The sequence below is a fragment of the Panicum hallii genome, chromosome 5 (genome assembly GCF_002211085.1).
Source record: "Panicum hallii strain FIL2 chromosome 5, PHallii_v3.1, whole genome shotgun sequence".
NCBI lineage: Eukaryota > Viridiplantae > Streptophyta > Magnoliopsida > Poales > Poaceae > Panicum > Panicum hallii.
In genome coordinates this window covers 6,296,026-6,314,063 of record NC_038046.1, presented here as the reverse complement: position 1 = coordinate 6,314,063, position 18,038 = coordinate 6,296,026, and the positions used below count along the sequence as shown (strand labels likewise).

Sequence of the window (18,038 nt, the reverse complement as noted above, 5' to 3'; positions counted from 1 at the left end):
GGAACCGATCTACTTTTGGTGCATATGGTGTAAGTAAGTCCACTTGTACGTAAATATGTGGTGATGTAGACAATCATGTACAGGTCACAAACGCGACGACCTTCGTGCCCTGAATAAGTACGTACACGAACGGATAGCTCTCTCCTCTTTCCAGCAGCCATGCACGCATAGTAGAGTAGTGAATGATCGAAAGGGGCCTCTAGAGTCTAGGGCGGCATTGGTGGTGGAAAGAGACGGTCTAGCTAGGGTTCCAGGGAACAGTACACTCTTTTTATCATGTGGCCATGCGAAAACAATTGCGAGATCACATGATTGGTACCGGTGTCACATCCACCTTGCACACATGACCACCCGAGAGGCAACACATCCCCGGAGATGAGGCAAAGAGACAGCATAGAATAATACTTCCCGCTGATTCGCCTCCAGGTACCTTCACCTCAGGTCCCTTCACATCTTGTTCGGCTTCCTGGAATTTGTGTGTGTAGCTCTGGCGATCAGCTTCTGATGATAACTCGTTGAAGACAACGCCCATTTACCGATCATCCTAGCTCATCAGTGGTACCATGAGATGCCCAAAATTTTAACTTCCATTTCAGGCGAAATTTAAGGCGCCGCACATTTGACATGCTCGAAACTTCTTGTTCCATCCGAGACGCATGCACGGAGATGTTCAAACTCCCAAGCAAATCTCCCAATCGTACGTGCGCGCGAGTACACTTCTTGGAAATAGAAGCCCGTGTGGCATACTGACATGCACGCGGTACACGTACGCGCGTCGTACGTGGTTCTATCCTAGTATATACTCCATAGCAGAGGAACAGTGCCCAGCCGCGCCCGGCGCCCCTAGCCTGGCGTAATCTTTGGCTCCGTCCTCTCCTCCGACTGGCCGCGAGGAGACAGCTACACGCCAGACCAGAGCCCCTCTCGTGCCGTGGCGATCGAGCAGAAAGTAGAGCTACCTAGGCCTGTCACCTCACGATAAACAAAGGCAAGCTAGGCAGAGGGGAGCTACAGTCACTCAATCACTCTAGCTGAGAAAAGAAGGTGAAAGAAAATGGTCTCCGTACACGTGCACAGTACATCCATCCCCCCCTTCGGGAGATCAGATTTTCTTGCACACGTACTTGCCCTGCATCGGCTGCTGATCCATCAATTCAGTTGTGCACAAGCAGAGCAGGCAAGCAGCGCAAGGCTTTGTTTCTCTCATCATCATCATCAGACCAGTCACCAGCGTTGGGAATGGAAACCCGGCCGTGCGGGCTTGTGAATTGTCCGGCGAGGATTAGCGTGACCCCGTCGTTGCGAGAAGCACGGGATTCCCAATCAGGAGCGCCTGCGCCTGCGCGCGAACACCTACCGCGCGCACCGAACTTCTACTGGGTGGCCGCTGGCCGTGACGTCCCAGTCTCCCTGAACAGTGGCGTGGCGCCCATCCAGCGAGAACCCGGGTCCGTACGCGTACGGGCAGCCCCGGCGTCGCGTCAGTTCAGGGGGCGTGAGGCGAATGGATCGCCATGTGACATTCCTGTGTACGTACACGCGGTCGCTAGGGTTGCGTTGCGTGGGTAGGGGTGGTGACTGTGTGACGCGACGTGGCCGGCCGGCCGTGACGGTTCAGCAGTGAGCGCGGAGATGGATGGATCGCCCCCTACCTGCTCCCGCCCTGCGGCAGCGCAGTGCTCATGAGCTCATGATAGGAAGGCCCGGCCGGCCGCGCGGGGCCCAGCCGCGTACGTGCCCGTCCCGTCCGTCGCGTCGCGTCGCGTCCCCCGCGCTCGTACGTACTCCCCCCCCCCCCCAGCCTCGTCTCGTGTCTCGCTCACTGACTTCCTCCCGATCGAAGCCTTCCCTTCGCTCTCTCTCGCTGGCGCAGTGCGGGCGACCCTGGCTGCACGCTCGCCCGAGCGAGCGTGCAAGTCTGAAGTTTCCCGGTGCCGTGTGCCGTGCTCCGTGGGCGGTTCGTGCGCGCGCCTGCACGCGGACGGCGCGCCGGCAAGATTTCGCTCGCGTCTGGGTCTCTGGCGACCGTGCGTGCGACACGGCGCCCAACGCTCATGACCCCACTGCGTCCGAGCGGTACGGCCGGCGGCTTTCCCCGACCTTCCATCGCGCGCGCATCTCGGTTGCTCGGTTGCTCGCCGGGCGGGCAACGACGACGACGCCGCGACCTCCGTCCCGTCCGATCCGTTCAAACACCGGCGCCCGCGGGCCGAGCCCCGCGTGCTCCCGCTCCGTAACGGCCTTTTTATTGCTCGCTCGATCCACAACTCCGGCCCACCATTATCAAATCGGCCCACGGCTTGGCAGGCTCCGAACCAGCAACTTTGCACTTTGCAAGCTCGGATGGAAGGGAACCGAGCAGGGATGGAGGGATCAGGATCAGAACATTCTTGTTCATCGTCTAGTATTCATCTGCACGGAATTCACGAGCTAGACGTCGTAGCTCTGGTTTTTGAATGGTGCTGTGCTCCCCTTCCAATGTTTATTTCAGCCTTATTCTTCCACCGACCTGCCACCGACCTTGCCGTCCTGCCATACACGCCAACCACGGAACACGTGACCTTCCGAAGGGCCCGATTGAATATTCCTATAATCCACTGACATCACTAGTACTGTATATTGTATATATCCTATTCTATCGCTAACGGCAACACTCTCGAGGGACGAACACTTATCTAGATAGGCATCACACACTTTATCCTAGTCTGAAATATCTGTCCGGATCTACGGATACAAGTTGTATATATTTCATATTATTGGATCGATTAAAAAATTAATAAAATAAACTAAAATGTCATTCTGTGTAAATAATTTAAGAGAAAAAATAAATTAGAGTGGCATACTATCATAATTAATTAGCTGATAAAAAATACTATTGATTATCCATTTGCATCCTTACTTTCCGCAATACACTCATTATGATTATGCTAATTAAGGTGATTAAAAAATATACTTGGCCCCACCTAGCGATTGCAAAACCCTAACTGTATCGTCCATGTCAAACTCCAACAGGCCCTGCTTACATTATCACCGAACAAGCAACTATGCTTTGAGTTTGGCCAAAAAAACATGCTTTGAGTCCAACGAGGCCACGTAGTTGTTGCACCAAACACAATGAATCTGTGCTTCGTACACATGTGTTCCCTTTTTCTTTTTTCTTGTGGTAGAGAGCTGGACAAATGCAGATACGGAGTTCAGTTTTTTGCTGCTTGCCGGAAGCGTCCACTTAGTCCGGGGAGGAGAAGAAAAGAAAAAGGGAGGAATCGACGAATGGTGACAACACCGCACCGTGGATTTGTCGCACCTGACAACTAACGGCCTGTTTGTTTGGACTTATAGATTATACTATCCAACTCATTTGGTAGCTTATATAATTTAGCTTATTTTTTTTGAATTAAATAAGCTGAGTCTTACTGTTTGTTTGCCTAACTTATTTGGCCCAGCTTATTTATCCTAGACGTGTAAAGACAACAATGACCTTAGCGTGGGGAGCCAGCCAGGGAGAGGGGCGCGTGGGGAGGGGAGGAGGGAGTGGGCTGGTGGGACCCAATGGTAATTGCGGGTAATTTGCTCCTCTTTGCCATGGGTAGTGGGTCTTTTGGGTAGAAATAAGTTGAAATAAGCTCCACTTGACTAGCTTATGAGATTATGGTGTTTTTGACTCTAGATTATATAATCTGAGCAAATAAGCTGCCTGTTTGTTTCCTTTACAGATTATTTAAGTTAGTTTGTATAATCTACATCTTATTTAAGCTCAAACAAACAGGTCTAAGCCGTCGTGATGGGTTTATCCACACAGCTTGGTATCCTATTTGTTAGTGCCCGGACGGCACAAGGACCTTTCGGACGTCAATATGCAGAGTAAAAAAAAGGACTAATTTGTAAAATAATGGTTTGTCTGTGCGGGGATAGCCACTTATTAGGACCCCATTGCAAACGTAAGAGTTCGACGAAAATCTTGGCACGAAGTGTAGGATATCCTCCAAATTTCACGTGATCATCATCCTGTCGAAGCTGTTAACGGAATCCTGTTTACCTGCTCAGGCGACTGGGCGTCTTTTTTTTTTTTTTTGAGATTTGGCGACTTGTGGAGACCTGTAGAGAGTTCGGCTCGGCGCTTGACCCATCATGCCACGAGGCAGGCCGTCTGAGGCCGGCCCCAGCGAGTGGCCCGTCTGAGCGGCTGAGCCCAAGCGAGGCCCGGCCCTCGCCGACCCCACAACAATTCCCCCTCGACCTCGGGGGGACCGTCCTATCCACGGCGGACACGGCGGAGTCAGCAGCACACGACATCCACCCCGAGCCGAGCCAGTTCTGTTCCCCTTTGCCGTCCTCCCTCCATCGTCCCGCACCTCGCGAGAATCCAAAGCTCTTGTGTACTTGCGGCAAGCCTCTCCGCAAATCGCAAAATCCTCTACTCCCTCCCTCCCACCTGCAACCCAACCCACCACCGACCCCCCTTCCTCCCCCATCCCGCCGCCGCCTTCCTCCACCTCCCTTGCTTCTCCGGGAGGGAAGGCACCCGGGAGGCCGCCCCGCCACCCTTCGCAAAAGCCACGCGCCACCAAACCTCTTTTCCCTCACCCCGTCGCTTTCGCGCTCAGCGCGGGCCCTAACCCGGTGGTTCGGTCGGTCGCCGAGGCGAGCGGGGCGATAAAGGCGTTGCCGACGAGAGGCGGGATGATGAGCGGCAGATCGTCGGGCGGGAGGGACGCCGAGAGCGAGTGGGAGGTCCGGCCGGGCGGGATGCTGGTGCAGCGCAGGGACGGCGAGGCCGCCGGCCCCGCCATCAGGATCAGGGTCTCGTACGGCGCCACCTTCCGCGAGGTCGTCGTGCCGGCGCAGGCCACCTTCGGTACGCCACGCGCCCCCTCTTCGTGTTCTGATCCCTTCCCGTCTGTCGCGTATTCACATTGGTGAAGCAGAGAAGGGCTTGAGGTTTGGATCTTGAACGGTCAAGCGGCAATCTAGTTGATTAGTTTATTTACTTCAATCTATAAGATTCTTCAGCTCGTTCTCCAGCGATTGATTTAGATGACCTCATTCATAACTAGGCGAGCCTAGAGCCCTAGACGAAGAACAGAGAGGTCTTAAATATTCAAATTGAGACCGTAAGTGCTTGCGTACTTGATAAGTTGGTCATGGCCCTGCTCCGGTAAGTTTACCTTGCTGGACAGGACAGGCAAGCGCGGCGTAGTTTTTAGCTTTTCGTACCAATCCTTTTGACGATCTATCTCTGTATTATAAGCACGGGTTACTTCTTATGCTGTAGTGATTAGTTGTTAGCCTCACTGTTCACCACTAGGTTCACAAATAATTGTGTTCAATTTTTACATTAATAGCTACTTTTTTGCTGTGATGATCAAATCAATTGGACCACGCTAGCTTATATCCTCATGGGCAATAGGACAAACCCTTACCTTTCCTAGGGCTGTTGTGTAAGTATCTGAGCTCTTTACCAGCTCGGGGATCATTAATTTTGGCAGTCAATCTGTATTCATTTTAGCTTTACAAAGTAGCTGAACAGATCGCTTATCCCCAAATAACCTTTAGACATGCATACATGATTGTTGCTTCTGCATTGGTTGCTTGAAGGTTCTGAATTACAATACCCTAATAAGCACTCTGTAACTTTTATGAAGGTGAGCTGAAGAGGATCCTTGTTCAGACTACTGGCGTGGAACCTGAGAGGCAGAGGCTTTTCTTCCGTGGCAAGGAGAAGAGTGACAGTGAGTTCCTGCACGCAGCAGGTGTCAAGGATGGAGCAAAGTTGCTTCTTCTTGAGAAGCCTGCCCCTGCCACTGTGGAGCAGAAGGCTGAGCCAGTGATTATGGATGAGAGCATGATGAAGGCATGTCAAGCCGTTGCTCGTGTCAGAGTTGAAGTAGATAAGCTCTCTGCTAAGGTGGAGGAACAATCCTTCAGACTTATTTGTTGGATCAATAATGTGTCATATGCTTTCTGGTGCTGATGCAGTGATGCTGTTTTTCTTTAATAGGTGTGCGACTTGGAGAGGAGCGTGCTTGGAGGGAGAAAGGTTGAGGATAAAGAATTTCTCGTCTTGACGGAGTTGCTTATGATGCAGCTGCTGAAACTCGATGGCATCGAAGCTGAAGGAGAAGCAAGGGCGCAGAGAAAGGCTGAGGTACACAACTAAACACTTCCTGCTGCTATTTTCACTAGTGCTACCTGTTCGATGAGAATGCATTTACAAGGGCTGAAGCATTTTGATGCAATGCTCTCAAAATAGATTATATTCAAGTTAGTAGTTGTATACATGACATGATGTGATCTTACAGTCATTTTTCTTCCCATTGTTTTTTCCTGGCTGAAGTACAAATCGCAATAGTATCTTATCTTACATTCGTATAAGTTGCTCTAGAGGCCTGCCAGATACCAGTTGTTCCTGAAGTAATGGATGATTGTCATATATATATATATATATATATATATCCTAAGAATGAGGACTGCATAAAGCTTCAAACTATTAACCTTGCAACTTTTGGTGATCATCGTGATCTGGAACCTTGAAAGTCTATATAGGGAACTTCAAGCATTTGACTTTGCCATTCAGTAGAGTTTCTAACTTGTAGTATGGTTTCAGGAGTAATTGTGGTTAATAGTTTAACAAGGCCTTCTGATGACTAGTTTTTGCAGTTTGTGTAGTGAACTCGTATGTGTTTGCCCCACGTTCTCTATAGACAGTGTATTTACTTTTCCAGCTTATAAATTTCTTCATGGCCAGATTTTGCTAGTTTGACCTTATCTGTTGGCCCATCTCGAAAAAACATGGGACTTAGCTGGCTGTTTCGTCCTAACTTTAGGTTCTACACAAACATTGGGTCCTTGATACGGTGTTATACTGCTATATAAATCCTCAGCTTATTCCAGTTATGCAAAATTGGGTCCAACAATTATTTTCAAAGTTGTGCGAACATAAGAAGTTACATTTATAGCCTGTGCAATCTCCTCATATACATTTTATTTTTCTGGCTTATAACCTGTAATGAATAACATTGAGGAAAAGGTTAATTAATTGAACACATTATGCATTTTGAAGCATAACCTAGGATTGTTTGAAGTTATGTTTGGAACTTTCATAAGCACAATGTGTTGGTTGAGTATATCATACAGTTAGCAGGTTGTATGCATGTGCACAACTTTTGGCAGTCTTTGCTTGTTCTCTATGGAGAAAACCATTTCATTACAGTCAAGAAAATTCAGTCATGGAAATGATAACAGTTGCCTGATTGAACTTTGTGTTCAACATCTCAGGTGCGCCGTATCCAGTCCCTCGTGGAGACCTTGGACAAGCTGAAAGCTAGAAATGCAAACCCCTTCACCGATCACAACAAAGCTGTTTCAGTGACGACGCAGTGGGAGACGTTCGAGAACGGCATGGGCAGCTTGAGCGCACCCCCGCCACGTGTTTCTTCGACCCAAGTCAACACTGATTGGGAACAGTTCGACTAGGCTCTGATGAAGCTATTGATGTATCATGGATCTTGTGAGAGGTCAGTATGGACGGTCCTTTAACTGGCAGCAAGGCGTTGTGTATATGCACCACGTTGGATGCCTTTTGCTGTTCCCACTGCCTGTGAATGATACCAAATGATACCGTGGGAAATGCATCGCTCATTTGAGGCTCGTATTTTCAATCAGCTCCCACTGTCCTGGCTGGCTTCTGCAAGGGTAATGAGTAATGACAGCATCTCTTTCCAGATCCTTTGGAGCATTAGCTCGTCCGTGTGCGAGTTTGTGCTATGTACATGCTCTTTCTATCATAGCTTCCTCTGGATTTAGTCGAAAGCAGAGCTAAGAGTAACTGTTGTCTGGTCATCCAAATCTTAGTACGGTAGGGTAAAAAATGTCTATTAACAAAGAATAAACCTCGAATTTCTTGTTTATGTTACATTTTGTTATCCTTCAAATTTTATGTTCTTGCGACAAAATGATCCAGTTCAGCACAGCAGTACGGACTACGGAGCACCATGGCTGTGTATAGCAACAAAACTCGCCCGTTCTGCTAATCTGCTACAACTGTATGGTGAGGCCCCTGGCTCCCGTGCCAGCCAGCCGGTGGTCCACCGTCTCCTCCCGGACGCCGTTGCCCCACGCTCCGGTCCTCGCCGCTTCATTGCGTGTCAAGTCGAACCTCTCGCCGTCGCCCCAGAGCGCGTAGGCCTCCTCCCCGTGCGCGGCGTCGTCGCCAATCCTGAGCTGCTCGTCGGGCATGCGCAGCGGGACGACGAGGGCGACGGCCAGGATGATGCCCGTGGTGACCACGACGTTCCAGGCGACGACGAAGAGCGCGCCGCCGAGCTGCTTGCCCACCTGCGCGACGCCGCCGCCGTAGAAGGCGCCGCGCGCGCCCGGGAGGTGCGAGTGGAGCGCCATGAGGTCCGGTGTGGCGAGGAGGCCCGTGAGGACGCCGCCGAGGAGCCCCGCGACGGCGTGCGTGTGGAAGACGGCGAGCGTGTCGTCCACCTTCTGGAGCAGGGCGGACCTCTTGTGGAGGATCATCATGGTGACCCACGGCACGCTGCCTGCGCAGACGCCCATCAGTATGGCCGCCCATGTGTGCACCAGCCCTGCATACATGTGCGTGGTGCAAACCAATGCAATTTGTAAATTCCAAAATTTTAGTAGTGTAATGCACTAAAAAAATGATAAGGATGCAGCCAGTTCAACTATAAGCTCTGGCTCATAATTTAGCAACCACTACGTTGCATGTAGTGTAACGTACTTCTCCAGACTAGACAACGAGTCACAATTCGAGAAGAAAATAAGTTACCTGCACCGGCGGTGACGCAGACAAGCCCGGTCATCATGCCCTGCACGGCGCCGATCACCGAGGGCTTGCCGAAGAAGATGACGTCGAGGCAGGTCCAGGTCAGGAGGCTCGTCGCGGCGCTGACGTTGGTGTTGAGCACGGCCACGGACGCCGTGATGTTGGGGGCGTAGGGCGCGCCGCCGTTGAACCCGGCCCATCCCAGCCACAGCAGCCCGCCGCCGGCGATCATGAGCAGGATGTTGTTCGGCGCGAACCTCTCCCTGTCGCTCTTCAGCCTTGGGCCCACCTGCCAGAATCTCAGTTAGTCGCCCATCCCCTGGTTAGCAGCGTACCAGACGGGATTCATGTCCTACCAAGTACCAAGAGCAATTCCAATTGCTCGCTGATTGGCTAGGACGCGACAGTCCAAGCTGACTGTATGCTCCCGCGTATGGGCGTCGTGCCTAATCCCTAGTTCCCTACCCTGACCAATGACCGGACCACCGCAAGATCCAACGAAATTCAGACGAACGAAACCGCAGGGCTTGTCGCCGGTGTACACGTCTACACGTACCCAGTAGGCGGCAGTGAAGCCGGCGACGCCGGAGGAGAGGTGGACGACGTATCCGCCGGAGTAGTCGATGACGCCCCACTGGTAGAGGAAGCCGCCGCCCCAGAGGCTGAAGGCGCAGATGGTGTACGAGAGGAGCAGCCACAGCGGCGTGAACGCCATCCACGCCCTGATGTTCATGCGCCCGAGGAGCGACCCGGCGAGCAGCACCAGCGTGATGGCGGCCATCTCGAACTCGAACAGCACCAGCGTCGCCTCCGGGTAGTAGGGCTCCGTGCGCGGCGCCACGAGCGCCCCGTCTGCGCCGTGGCGCGCCGTGGCCGGGAACGATGCGCGCGCGGTGAGGAAGCCCTCCGCCAGCGCCGGGCCGGCCTTCCCCCAGAACGGGAGCAGCCGGTCGCCAAACGCCATGCGGAAGCCGACGAGCACCCAGACGATGAGCGTGGACGCGTACGCGTACAGCGCCATGAAGGCGGAGTTGACGGCCCACTTCTTCTTCACGATGCTGCCGTAGAGCACGACGAGCCCCGGCATGGACTGGATGCCCACGAACGTCGCCGCCGTCAGCTGCCACGCGTTGTCGCCCTTGTTCAGCCACGCCGGCACCGCCGGGAGGTCGGGCGCGTAGGGGCCCGGCTGAGGAGGCGCGGCCATTTCCGGCTGCCGGCGCACGGGTGACGGCCGATGAAACTCTACGGCGAGCCGCGGCGTGACGGAGGTGCGCACCGCGACGCGGCTCCTCGCCGGCGTGGTTTAATAGACGCACGCGACGCGGCGACGCCCGTGACAGGTGGTTGGTGAAATTTTTCGGGGAGAGTTCGTGAGCCGCATGAGCCAACGCCAACGGCAGGCCGGTGGGAATCGGGGCCTCCGGCGGGTCAGTCAGGAGGCTCAAGTGGCCTATATTCTTTAGCTTCCGTGTCCAATTTCTCTTCTTCATGGTTTTCTCTCTCTCCTGATTTCCCCAAAAGTTCCTGACATTGTCGAGAACTCATGAGGCAGAGAATGCTATTTTCCACATTGTTTACAGTCGTCTTCTTGTTCCAGCTGTCCATTTCTTTTCTTAAGATTTCAATGATCTCTAATAAAAAGAAAGATTCCAATGATCTGTTACTGGGACCGTTAGAATTTTACTCGACTAGTCAACTATAATCTTTCAAATCTGCAAGAAAACTGCTCTATAGTGTAATGAAATCTCATGATTTAAGAAAAGTACCCAAATTTGTAAAACCACATACACCAGATCTTGAGAAATTAACGAGCCCTGAGCCATAGTTAAAGACGAAGGACACTGATGCTTATCAATGTTCAGCTCATTCAAAACAAACTAATCTAATTAACAGGAAAGGCAATTACGATGGCGTACATCTGCTAACACTGAACATCAAAGGAACAAGCTTGTTGTAGATCAGAAAGACGAGGGCCAATGGCCAGTCAAGCGATAGAAATAGATAGAGCTACAGCTGAATGGTGACGCCTCTGGCACCCATGCTGGTGAGCCGCTGCTCCACGGTGTCCTCCCTCGCCGCGCCGGAGGCACCACCGGTCCTGGTGGTCTCCGGGCGCGTCAGGTCGAACTTCTCGCCGTCACCCCAGAGCGCGTAGGCCTCCTCGCCATGCGCCGCGTCGTCGCCGATCATGAGCTGGTCGTCGGGCATGCGGAGCGGGATGAAGAGGCCGATGCACAGGAGGATGGCGCTGGTGACCACCAGGTTCCAGACGGTGACGAAGAGCGCGCCGCCGAGCTGCTTGCCGATCTGCACGATGCCGCCGCCGTAGAAGACGCCGCGCGCGCCCGGGATGGGGGAGTCGAGCGCGCAGAGCTCCGGGGTCGCCAGGAGGCCCGTGAGGACGCCCCCGAGCACGCCCGCGACGGCGTGGGTGTGGAACACGGCCAGGGTGTCGTCGACCTTCATGAGGAAGGAGGATTTCTTGTGCAGGATCATCATGGTGATCCACGGGATGCAGCCCGCGGACACGCCCATCAGCATCGCCGACCACGTGTGCACCAGCCCTGCGCCATGCAAAAGCAAAAGGGCCAACACCCAGATCATGCGCTTGTCTTCGAATGGCGGACACGTAACGTCACGGTGTTCAATTTCGAGATGAAACTAGGCTTCGCTACCTGCGCCGGGGGTGATGCAGACAAGCCCGGTCATCATGCCCTGCACGGCGCCGATCACCGAGGGCTTGCCGAAGAAGATGACGTCGAGGCAGGTCCAGGTCAGGAGGCTCGTCGCGGCGCTGACGTTGGTGTTGAGCACCGCCACGGACGCGGTCACGTTGGGGGAGTACGGCGCGCCACCGTTGAACCCGGCCCAGCCCAGCCACAGCAGACCACCGCCGGCGATCATGAGCAGGATGTTGTTCGGCGAGAACCTGTCCCTGTCGCTCTTCAGCCTCGGGCCCACCTGTCAGTATCACGTTGTGAACTGGTGCAGATAGTTGCTGTGCACAGTTAGGACGCAGCAGCAAGTGTGCACGAGGTTAGCTACCCAGTAAGCGGCGGTGAAGCCTGCAATGCCGGAGGAGAGGTGGATGACGTATCCGCCGGAGTAGTCGATGACGCCCCACTGGTAGAGGAAGCCGCCGCCCCAGAGGCTGAAGGCGCCGACGGTGTAGGAGAAGAGCAGCCACAGCGGCGTGAACGCCATCCAGGCCTTGATGTTCATGCGGCCGAGGAGCGACCCGGCGAGCAGCACCAGCGTGATGGCGGCGAACTCGAACTCGAACAGCACCAGCGACGCCTCGGCATAGTAGGGCTCGGTGCGCGGCGTCTCGAGCACGCCGCCGCGGCCGTAGTGCGCCGTGGCCGGGAACACGGCACGGTGGACGAGGAAGTCCTGCGTGAGCGCGGGCCCGGCCTTGGCCCAGAACGGGAGTAGGCGCTCGCCGAACGCCATGCGGAAGCCGACGAGCACCCAGACGATGAGCGTGGACGCGTACGCGTACATCGCCATGAAGGCGGAGTTGACGGCCCACTTCTTCTTCACGATGCTGCCGTAGAGCACGACGAGCCCCGGCATGGACTGGATGCCCACGAAGGTGGCCGCCACCAGCTGCCACGCGTTGTCGCCCTTGTTCAGCCACGCCGGCACCCCCGGGAGGTCCGGCATGTACGGCCCCGGCTCCGGCGGCGACGCCATTCTGGTGGACGCGACGTGCATCGGCTGGTCCGTGTTGGAGCAGAAGCTTTGCGCGAGGGGTACGTGATGAACAATGGCGCGCAAAGTGGGCGTTTAATAGCGCTCGGCCCCCAGCTGAGACGGTGATTTTTTTGGGGTAATCTAGTGCAGGTTGGGTTTGAATACGCTTTGAGCCAGAGCTCGTGAGACGGGACGCGCGCTGGAACCGACGACGTCTGGTGGGGACGAGATGTGGGGAACCGTAGCCTGTTTCCGGGTCAAACCGGGCAGCTCTACCTCTGCCTAGTGGGCTGTAGTTCTCTTCCTAGAATTAAACTTTTGGGACATGTTGTTCATTGAGGTCGCATATGGATAAATACTGTAAATGTGCCGGCGGGGTTTCTTTTTTTTTAAAAAAAGATCCTGTAGGAATCGAACAGTTTTTTGTGAAGTTCTCAGGAGGCTTGAACAGTATGAGGCATAGGAGGGTGGTTTTGATGGTAATGGCTGCGTCCTAGCGGCCTCAAGTTTTCACGTTCAGGGCTTAAGCAGGAACCAGCCAAGCCGGAGAGATGCAATTGGACTAGTCACAATCACAGCTCGTTAAGTCTGAAGATTTGTGCCATGGGAGGGTGATGCGATCGGACCATTCAGTATATTCCCAGTTCAAAGATCCTTTGTTTTTTTTTAAAGGGTGGTCCCACCCCAGCCATACTTAGAAAGCAGGACCGTTTAAGCGGTTACAGCATCAGGTTCTCAGAACAAACTCAAAAGAAGTCCAGGCCGCGCAGGGCACACGACGCAACATTACAGAAGAAAGCCAGGGGCATCCCCCCTTCAGGTTCAGCTTCTTCGGTTGGGCGGCGAACTTCAGGTGAAGGTGTTTGTCTTGGAACTGGATCAGCTCTCCAGGAGGCCGGTACCGATCTTCTGCAGCAAACCAGCCAGGTGGGATGGAGCCTGACTCCAGTCGCCATCAGAAAGGCCATCAACTCCATCTGCAGCTCTCCAGCTATGCTGCTAAACTTCCAGGAAGTTGAGCCAAGTGTTTCAGCTTTTCTGTTAAGAGCTCCAGCTCTTGCAGATTCCCTGCAGGGCAAAGCAACTTACAGCTTTGCACCAGGGCTAGAATGAGGTGCAACACACTCTGTACATCCTTCCAGATCCTTTGGTTTTTTTTATCGGAGTTCAAAGGTCCTCGAAATGGAGGCTTCATCTTTTTTATCGTAAAAGCATTGGAGTTGGAGGCAGTGTTAGGGTGAGCATGAAGAAACAGCCAAGGATTGGCCCTCGACGGCCTCTGGCTGTTACCAGCGTGTCACCGTTCTATTTTTGTAACCACAACTTGGGTTATGTGGACTGTATACGGCGCACAAATGTATGCTGTGCCGAATTCCAAGGAACAAATTACTCAATACGGTAATGATTTGATCCGCGATCCAACAGAAATACGCAGATGTAAAGTCCCAACAGGCCAACATGGAGTTCAGAAGAAGTGATAAGGCACGCTCGGTGCTAGCCAGGTTGCTGAAATGCTGGGAGGGATGTCCACCTCTTGTACGGCATTCCCGGATTAACATCCCAGCAAGTGGGTTTAAAGTTTAAACCTCAGAGTTATCAGAGCAGAGGAACTGATTACAACCGTTAATATCTTGCGGCAGAAAGAGCCTTGCCACTTGGGATAACAAAATCCTAGCTTCCTTGGTCAGGTAAACTGATAATAGCTGAACAGATGCAGTGCACCATTTGGGTACATCCGTGCATGGATCATTTGACAACATTGCTTCGCCAAACAGGAATAACATTATAACATTGCTCATCAAGAGAATTATGTTTGGTTTCCTTACTTCAATGATGTAAAAAGTGTCTAACCTTTTGAGACTAGTGCAACAATAATAAATATTTGATATTGTTCATTTGGAGACATGTAATGAACTACAACTGAAAAATATGTAATGAACTGTCTGGGTGGACAAGAAAAATACACATGCCAAAGGATCATATGCTTTATAAGTTTACATGCCATCTGAACAGGAAGTAGTGTATGCTCGCTCCGGTCACAATTGCAAGACATTTTCGATAGCAATGAGGCATTAGGAAGCAATTTTGATCACTATTTTTTTTGTAATATAATTATAAAAACCGATACTTCTGAAACAAATATACACATGATTTTTCATGTTCACAATCTAAATATTTTGAAAAAAAAAGTTAGAAATCAAAGTTTTTAAAGTTTGACACATGTATGTCTATTGAAAGAATTTGTGACCAGTGTGACTTGAGATATTAAGACGTGCAATTCTAGTTAATAAACAGAAAATATATTCACCGTACTCAAGGTATAGTTCTCACAAATCACAACTGTTCGCAATCTTTTACATGTTAGAGCATGACACAGAAAAACATCTCATCTGCCCTTTGAGGCTAAACATCATGAAAATGAGGCTACTAACTAGGAATGATGTTAAAGGAACAGTCAAATTATTGTCCAGTTCTGTGCTGATTGGGTGTGATTCAACGAATGTTGCAGCTATAGACACCATATAAAATATATCCACCGTACTCAAAGTACAATTCTCACAATTTACAACTGTCCGTAATCTTTTACATGTTAGAACATGATAGAGAAAACCATCTCAGCTGCCCTTTGAGGCTAAACATCAGAAAATGAGGCTACCAACTAGAAATGATGTCACAGGAACAGTCAAATTATCATCCAGTTCTGTGCTGATTGGGTGTGATTCAACGAGTGTTGCAGCTATAGACACCACAAGGAAGCCTAACGCCATGTTCCATGTTTCCTCAATAAAACCAAAAGTGTGGAAGTAATGCATGTACCTGAATAATATGAGTCTGATTGTTTAAAAAAAGAAGCAGATGCAACGGAGAATTCAATAATTGATCAGACATTACCCAACTGAAGCCAGAAAACCAGCGACCGCCATTGCTATGCTTCCAGCATATGATTTGTTGGGGTTGTATGGAAGCTTTTCTTTACCTAGACGTCTCCCCAATACATCAGCTATACCTGGGAATGCATATATAGGGGCAAAATCTCATGTTGGTTAGCACTAAACTATTTAGAATATCAGCTTTTATCAAGAACAAAGGAGGAAATTAATGCTGTACAGATTACAATAACAATGTGAAAGAGCTACCCAACTATGCTGCATGAGATAGGTTTACTCTAGGATGTAAAGAGTCAAATGCAGATCTATGGGCATACCATCCCCAGCACATAAGTTGCATATAACTGCTATTGCAATTGGTGAGCTTCTCCATAAGACAGAAGTGGCAAAAGTTATAGTGGTAGCATAATACAGTGGTCCCTTGAGAAGTTCCCTGCATTCAAGTGAAATTCAGTTAAAGCATCAAAATAAGAACAGGTGTGAGCAGAAATCAAATCAATGACCAACTATGGGTTGCAACTGAACCTATGATCTCCAGAGCGGCTCATTGATTTAACCATAGCTTCATTTTTCACTAGTCCCAGCCCCAGTAGAAGCATCCTTATAATGTTAACCCCTGGTGCTAGCGCAGCAAGGAAAGGAGCATATGTTCCAGAGCTGTATGAAATGTCAGTATCTGAACACCAGAATGACGATATACCGTACTTGGGCATCTGAGAATGTTATTACCTGAAAAGAGGCCAAAAGAGCAAGAACACCAGCCCAACACTTATATGAACAAGTTTCCTGCTGAGTTTCTACACAAAATTAAAGCAAAATTTTCAATACACAATGCACTTTGAGTCAGCCTTGGACTGTTGAAAAACTGGGTGTCCTGCGTCGTTCGAAAAAAAAACTGGGTGTAACTCCAAAGGTTCTCAAAGTTTTTTTCTTGCAACAATATAATTTGAACTTTTTTCACTCTTTGTAAATGTGATTAATGAATAACAACTGCTGAACTGTCATTTCGTATTCTTGTTCTAACTAAAAATATATTGAACTAAACTCATCGTTCAGCACTACACAATATCTTTCTACCATAGGCATTTTGTGTGGGATTTGGCTACTAGTTCATCGACAATTCCACCTAAAATATCCTACCTCACAGTAACAATTCGACAAATACTTCTGAAAGGCACAGCTAGTACTAAGCACTTGGCAGTGTAGGGCTCCTGTCCTGCGTCCACTTCAAATCTGCAAATCCTTATTGCAGTGATACTCTTAAAATTCTGTAAAAGCACGGACCAATGACTCACTTCATCCATACTTACTAAAATTACACTTTTGACAAGCACAGTTCACAGGACAGTACCGACTCCCACCAACTCACTCGTCATAGTGCCCTCAAAAAAAAAACTCACTCTGCATAGTTACAAATACAACCCAATGAAACAACGGCTTCCTTGCTGCATGTACTGGTTACAAAAGATTCTGGCTCGAGTACCGTGGTACGTCACTGGACTGATGGTGATGATGTGATACTCACAGCTTCTGTAACTTTAGCAGCAACAAGCGAATGAATCACTGTGTAGTTTGAACATGCAAGTTGTACTTCAGACGAGCAGAACTGACAGAATAGGAACTATTCTCAACTCGTTTCTGTTCAATTCGTTTATCAAAGTAATGCAGCATGGCTTCCTTACTGCTAGCACCAGTAACTGAAAATTCTGACACTAGTACTGGTAGTCTCGTACACGCGCTAAATTGGCGAAGATGAGCGCAGGAGGGAGGGGTCAGTCACACGGACGGGCGGTTACCTGGTCGAAGACGCCGCGCTTGGCGAGCTCCTCGAAGAATTTGAGGAGCGCGAGGGCGACGCTCGCCGTGACGGCTGCGGACCCGAGGTCGTGGGCCAGACCTCCGGCGGCCTCCAGCGGGATCGCCTCGGCCATGGTGGGCCTCCGCGTCCGCTCCGCCGCGAAACGGCTGCGGCCGCGGCGGAGGAAGCAGAGCGAGCGAGGCGCGGAGGCGGCGGCCGCGGGGGGGGCGGTGGGCGACGGCGAGAGGCGTCTGGAGTAGAGGAGGGGAGCGTGGGGCGGGCAGGGGGGCAGCGCCGAGACGTGGGCGCCGAGACTGAGCATCCCTCCCGGCCCCCCTCGTGCGGCCGGTCTGTCTGATGATTGATGAGTGATGACGACCCTGGCGTTGGAGTTATGGGCAGAGCCGCGGACGCCGCCGTACTCCAGAGTAGTCAAGGACGTGGCGAGGAAAAAGTAGCAGCCAGAGACCACGAATTACTGCCAAAATTTACGGGGGAAATAGGAAGTTTATGTGCCTTGTTTATAATATTTTAAACATAAACACGCAAACACAGTTTGAATTTAAATCCTCAGCTTCGCTGCGAGTTGAAATGTGTGTAGCTTAGTTCGGCCTTGAAAACAAAGGTCTCAACATAAATTGGAACTTTGGAAGGCATCTATCATGAAGGGAAGGGACCCGCTTGTGCTGGAACGTATGGTTCCAAAACATAATTTCTGCGCAGACGACGGGCACGATGAGCTCGCTGGGTCCAAAAAAACGAAAACTTAGCGCCGCCAGTGGATTGCCCACGAAGTAAAACATGTGTTTGGACTTTGGAGTATGGCCAGGAAAATGCTGCCATCCTGTGCCAATGTGTGCCG

General features: G+C 51.2%; 4 protein-coding genes across 4 annotated transcripts; 1 reads left to right on the top strand and 3 right to left on the bottom strand.

Annotated features, from left to right (window-relative positions):
* The first annotated feature begins 4,277 nt into the window (after positions 1-4,277).
* LOC112894319 (BAG family molecular chaperone regulator 4) lies at positions 4,278-7,661 on the top strand. Its single transcript, XM_025961986.1, has 4 exons — positions 4,278-4,855; positions 5,643-5,905; positions 5,999-6,145; positions 7,276-7,661. Exons 1-4 carry the CDS (start codon positions 4,681-4,683, stop codon positions 7,471-7,473), a joined length of 783 nt encoding a protein of 260 aa, XP_025817771.1. The 5' UTR covers positions 4,278-4,680; the 3' UTR covers positions 7,474-7,661.
* Positions 7,662-7,983: 322 nt separating this feature from the next.
* Positions 7,984-10,127, bottom strand: LOC112894318 (ammonium transporter 2 member 3). Its single transcript, XM_025961985.1, has 3 exons — positions 9,348-10,127; positions 8,795-9,080; positions 7,984-8,591 (listed from the first exon to the last, which is right to left on the bottom strand). The coding sequence occupies exons 1-3, from the start codon at positions 9,996-9,998 to the stop codon at positions 8,035-8,037; spliced, it is 1,494 nt and encodes a 497-aa protein (XP_025817770.1). The 5' UTR covers positions 9,999-10,127; the 3' UTR covers positions 7,984-8,034.
* A 485-nt stretch (positions 10,128-10,612) lies between these two features.
* Positions 10,613-12,511, bottom strand: LOC112894799 (ammonium transporter 2 member 2). The gene is made up of 3 exons (XM_025962613.1): positions 11,840-12,511; positions 11,470-11,755; positions 10,613-11,358 (listed from the first exon to the last, which is right to left on the bottom strand). Exons 1-3 carry the CDS (start codon positions 12,509-12,511, stop codon positions 10,802-10,804), a joined length of 1,515 nt encoding a protein of 504 aa, XP_025818398.1. The 3' UTR covers positions 10,613-10,801.
* Positions 12,512-14,950: 2,439 nt separating this feature from the next.
* Positions 14,951-17,545, bottom strand: LOC112893785 (probable phytol kinase 2, chloroplastic). The gene is made up of 6 exons (XM_025961279.1): positions 17,175-17,545; positions 16,108-16,175; positions 15,904-16,035; positions 15,696-15,811; positions 15,383-15,497; positions 14,951-15,307 (listed from the first exon to the last, which is right to left on the bottom strand). Exons 1-6 carry the CDS (start codon positions 17,496-17,498, stop codon positions 15,130-15,132), a joined length of 933 nt encoding a protein of 310 aa, XP_025817064.1. The 5' UTR covers positions 17,499-17,545; the 3' UTR covers positions 14,951-15,129.
* Between the last annotated feature and the right edge of the window lie 493 nt (positions 17,546-18,038).

What these genes read in the sequence shown, in the direction of transcription:
- LOC112894799 (XM_025962613.1), bottom strand. Translation starts at nt 12,511, where the DNA reads ATGCACGTCGCGTCCACCAGAATGGCGTCGCCGCCGGAGCCGGGGCCG. An exon ending in GCTTCACCGCCGCTTACTGG is followed by an intron (nt 11,756 to 11,839) that starts GTAGCTAACCTC and finishes TGATACTGACAG; the next exon opens with GTGGGCCCGAGGCTGAAGAG. An exon ending in CTGCATCACCCCCGGCGCAG is followed by an intron (nt 11,359 to 11,469) that starts GTAGCGAAGCCT and finishes TGCATGGCGCAG; the next exon opens with GGCTGGTGCACACGTGGTCG.
- LOC112894319 (XM_025961986.1), top strand. Translation starts at nt 4,681, where the DNA reads ATGATGAGCGGCAGATCGTCGGGCGGGAGGGACGCCGAGAGCGAGTGG. An exon ending in TAGATAAGCTCTCTGCTAAG is followed by an intron (nt 5,906 to 5,998) that starts GTGGAGGAACAA and finishes TTTCTTTAATAG; the next exon opens with GTGTGCGACTTGGAGAGGAG. An exon ending in GGGCGCAGAGAAAGGCTGAG is followed by an intron (nt 6,146 to 7,275) that starts GTACACAACTAA and finishes TCAACATCTCAG; the next exon opens with GTGCGCCGTATCCAGTCCCT.
- LOC112893785 (XM_025961279.1), bottom strand. Translation starts at nt 17,498, where the DNA reads ATGCTCAGTCTCGGCGCCCACGTCTCGGCGCTGCCCCCCTGCCCGCCC. An exon ending in AGCGCGGCGTCTTCGACCAG is followed by an intron (nt 16,176 to 17,174) that starts GTAACCGCCCGT and finishes AATTTTGTGTAG; the next exon opens with AAACTCAGCAGGAAACTTGT. An exon ending in CAACTTATGTGCTGGGGATG is followed by an intron (nt 15,498 to 15,695) that starts GTATGCCCATAG and finishes ATGCATTCCCAG; the next exon opens with GTATAGCTGATGTATTGGGG.
- LOC112894318 (XM_025961985.1), bottom strand. Translation starts at nt 9,998, where the DNA reads ATGGCCGCGCCTCCTCAGCCGGGCCCCTACGCGCCCGACCTCCCGGCG. An exon ending in GCTTCACTGCCGCCTACTGG is followed by an intron (nt 9,081 to 9,347) that starts GTACGTGTAGAC and finishes AGATTCTGGCAG; the next exon opens with GTGGGCCCAAGGCTGAAGAG. An exon ending in CTGCGTCACCGCCGGTGCAG is followed by an intron (nt 8,592 to 8,794) that starts GTAACTTATTTT and finishes ACATGTATGCAG; the next exon opens with GGCTGGTGCACACATGGGCG.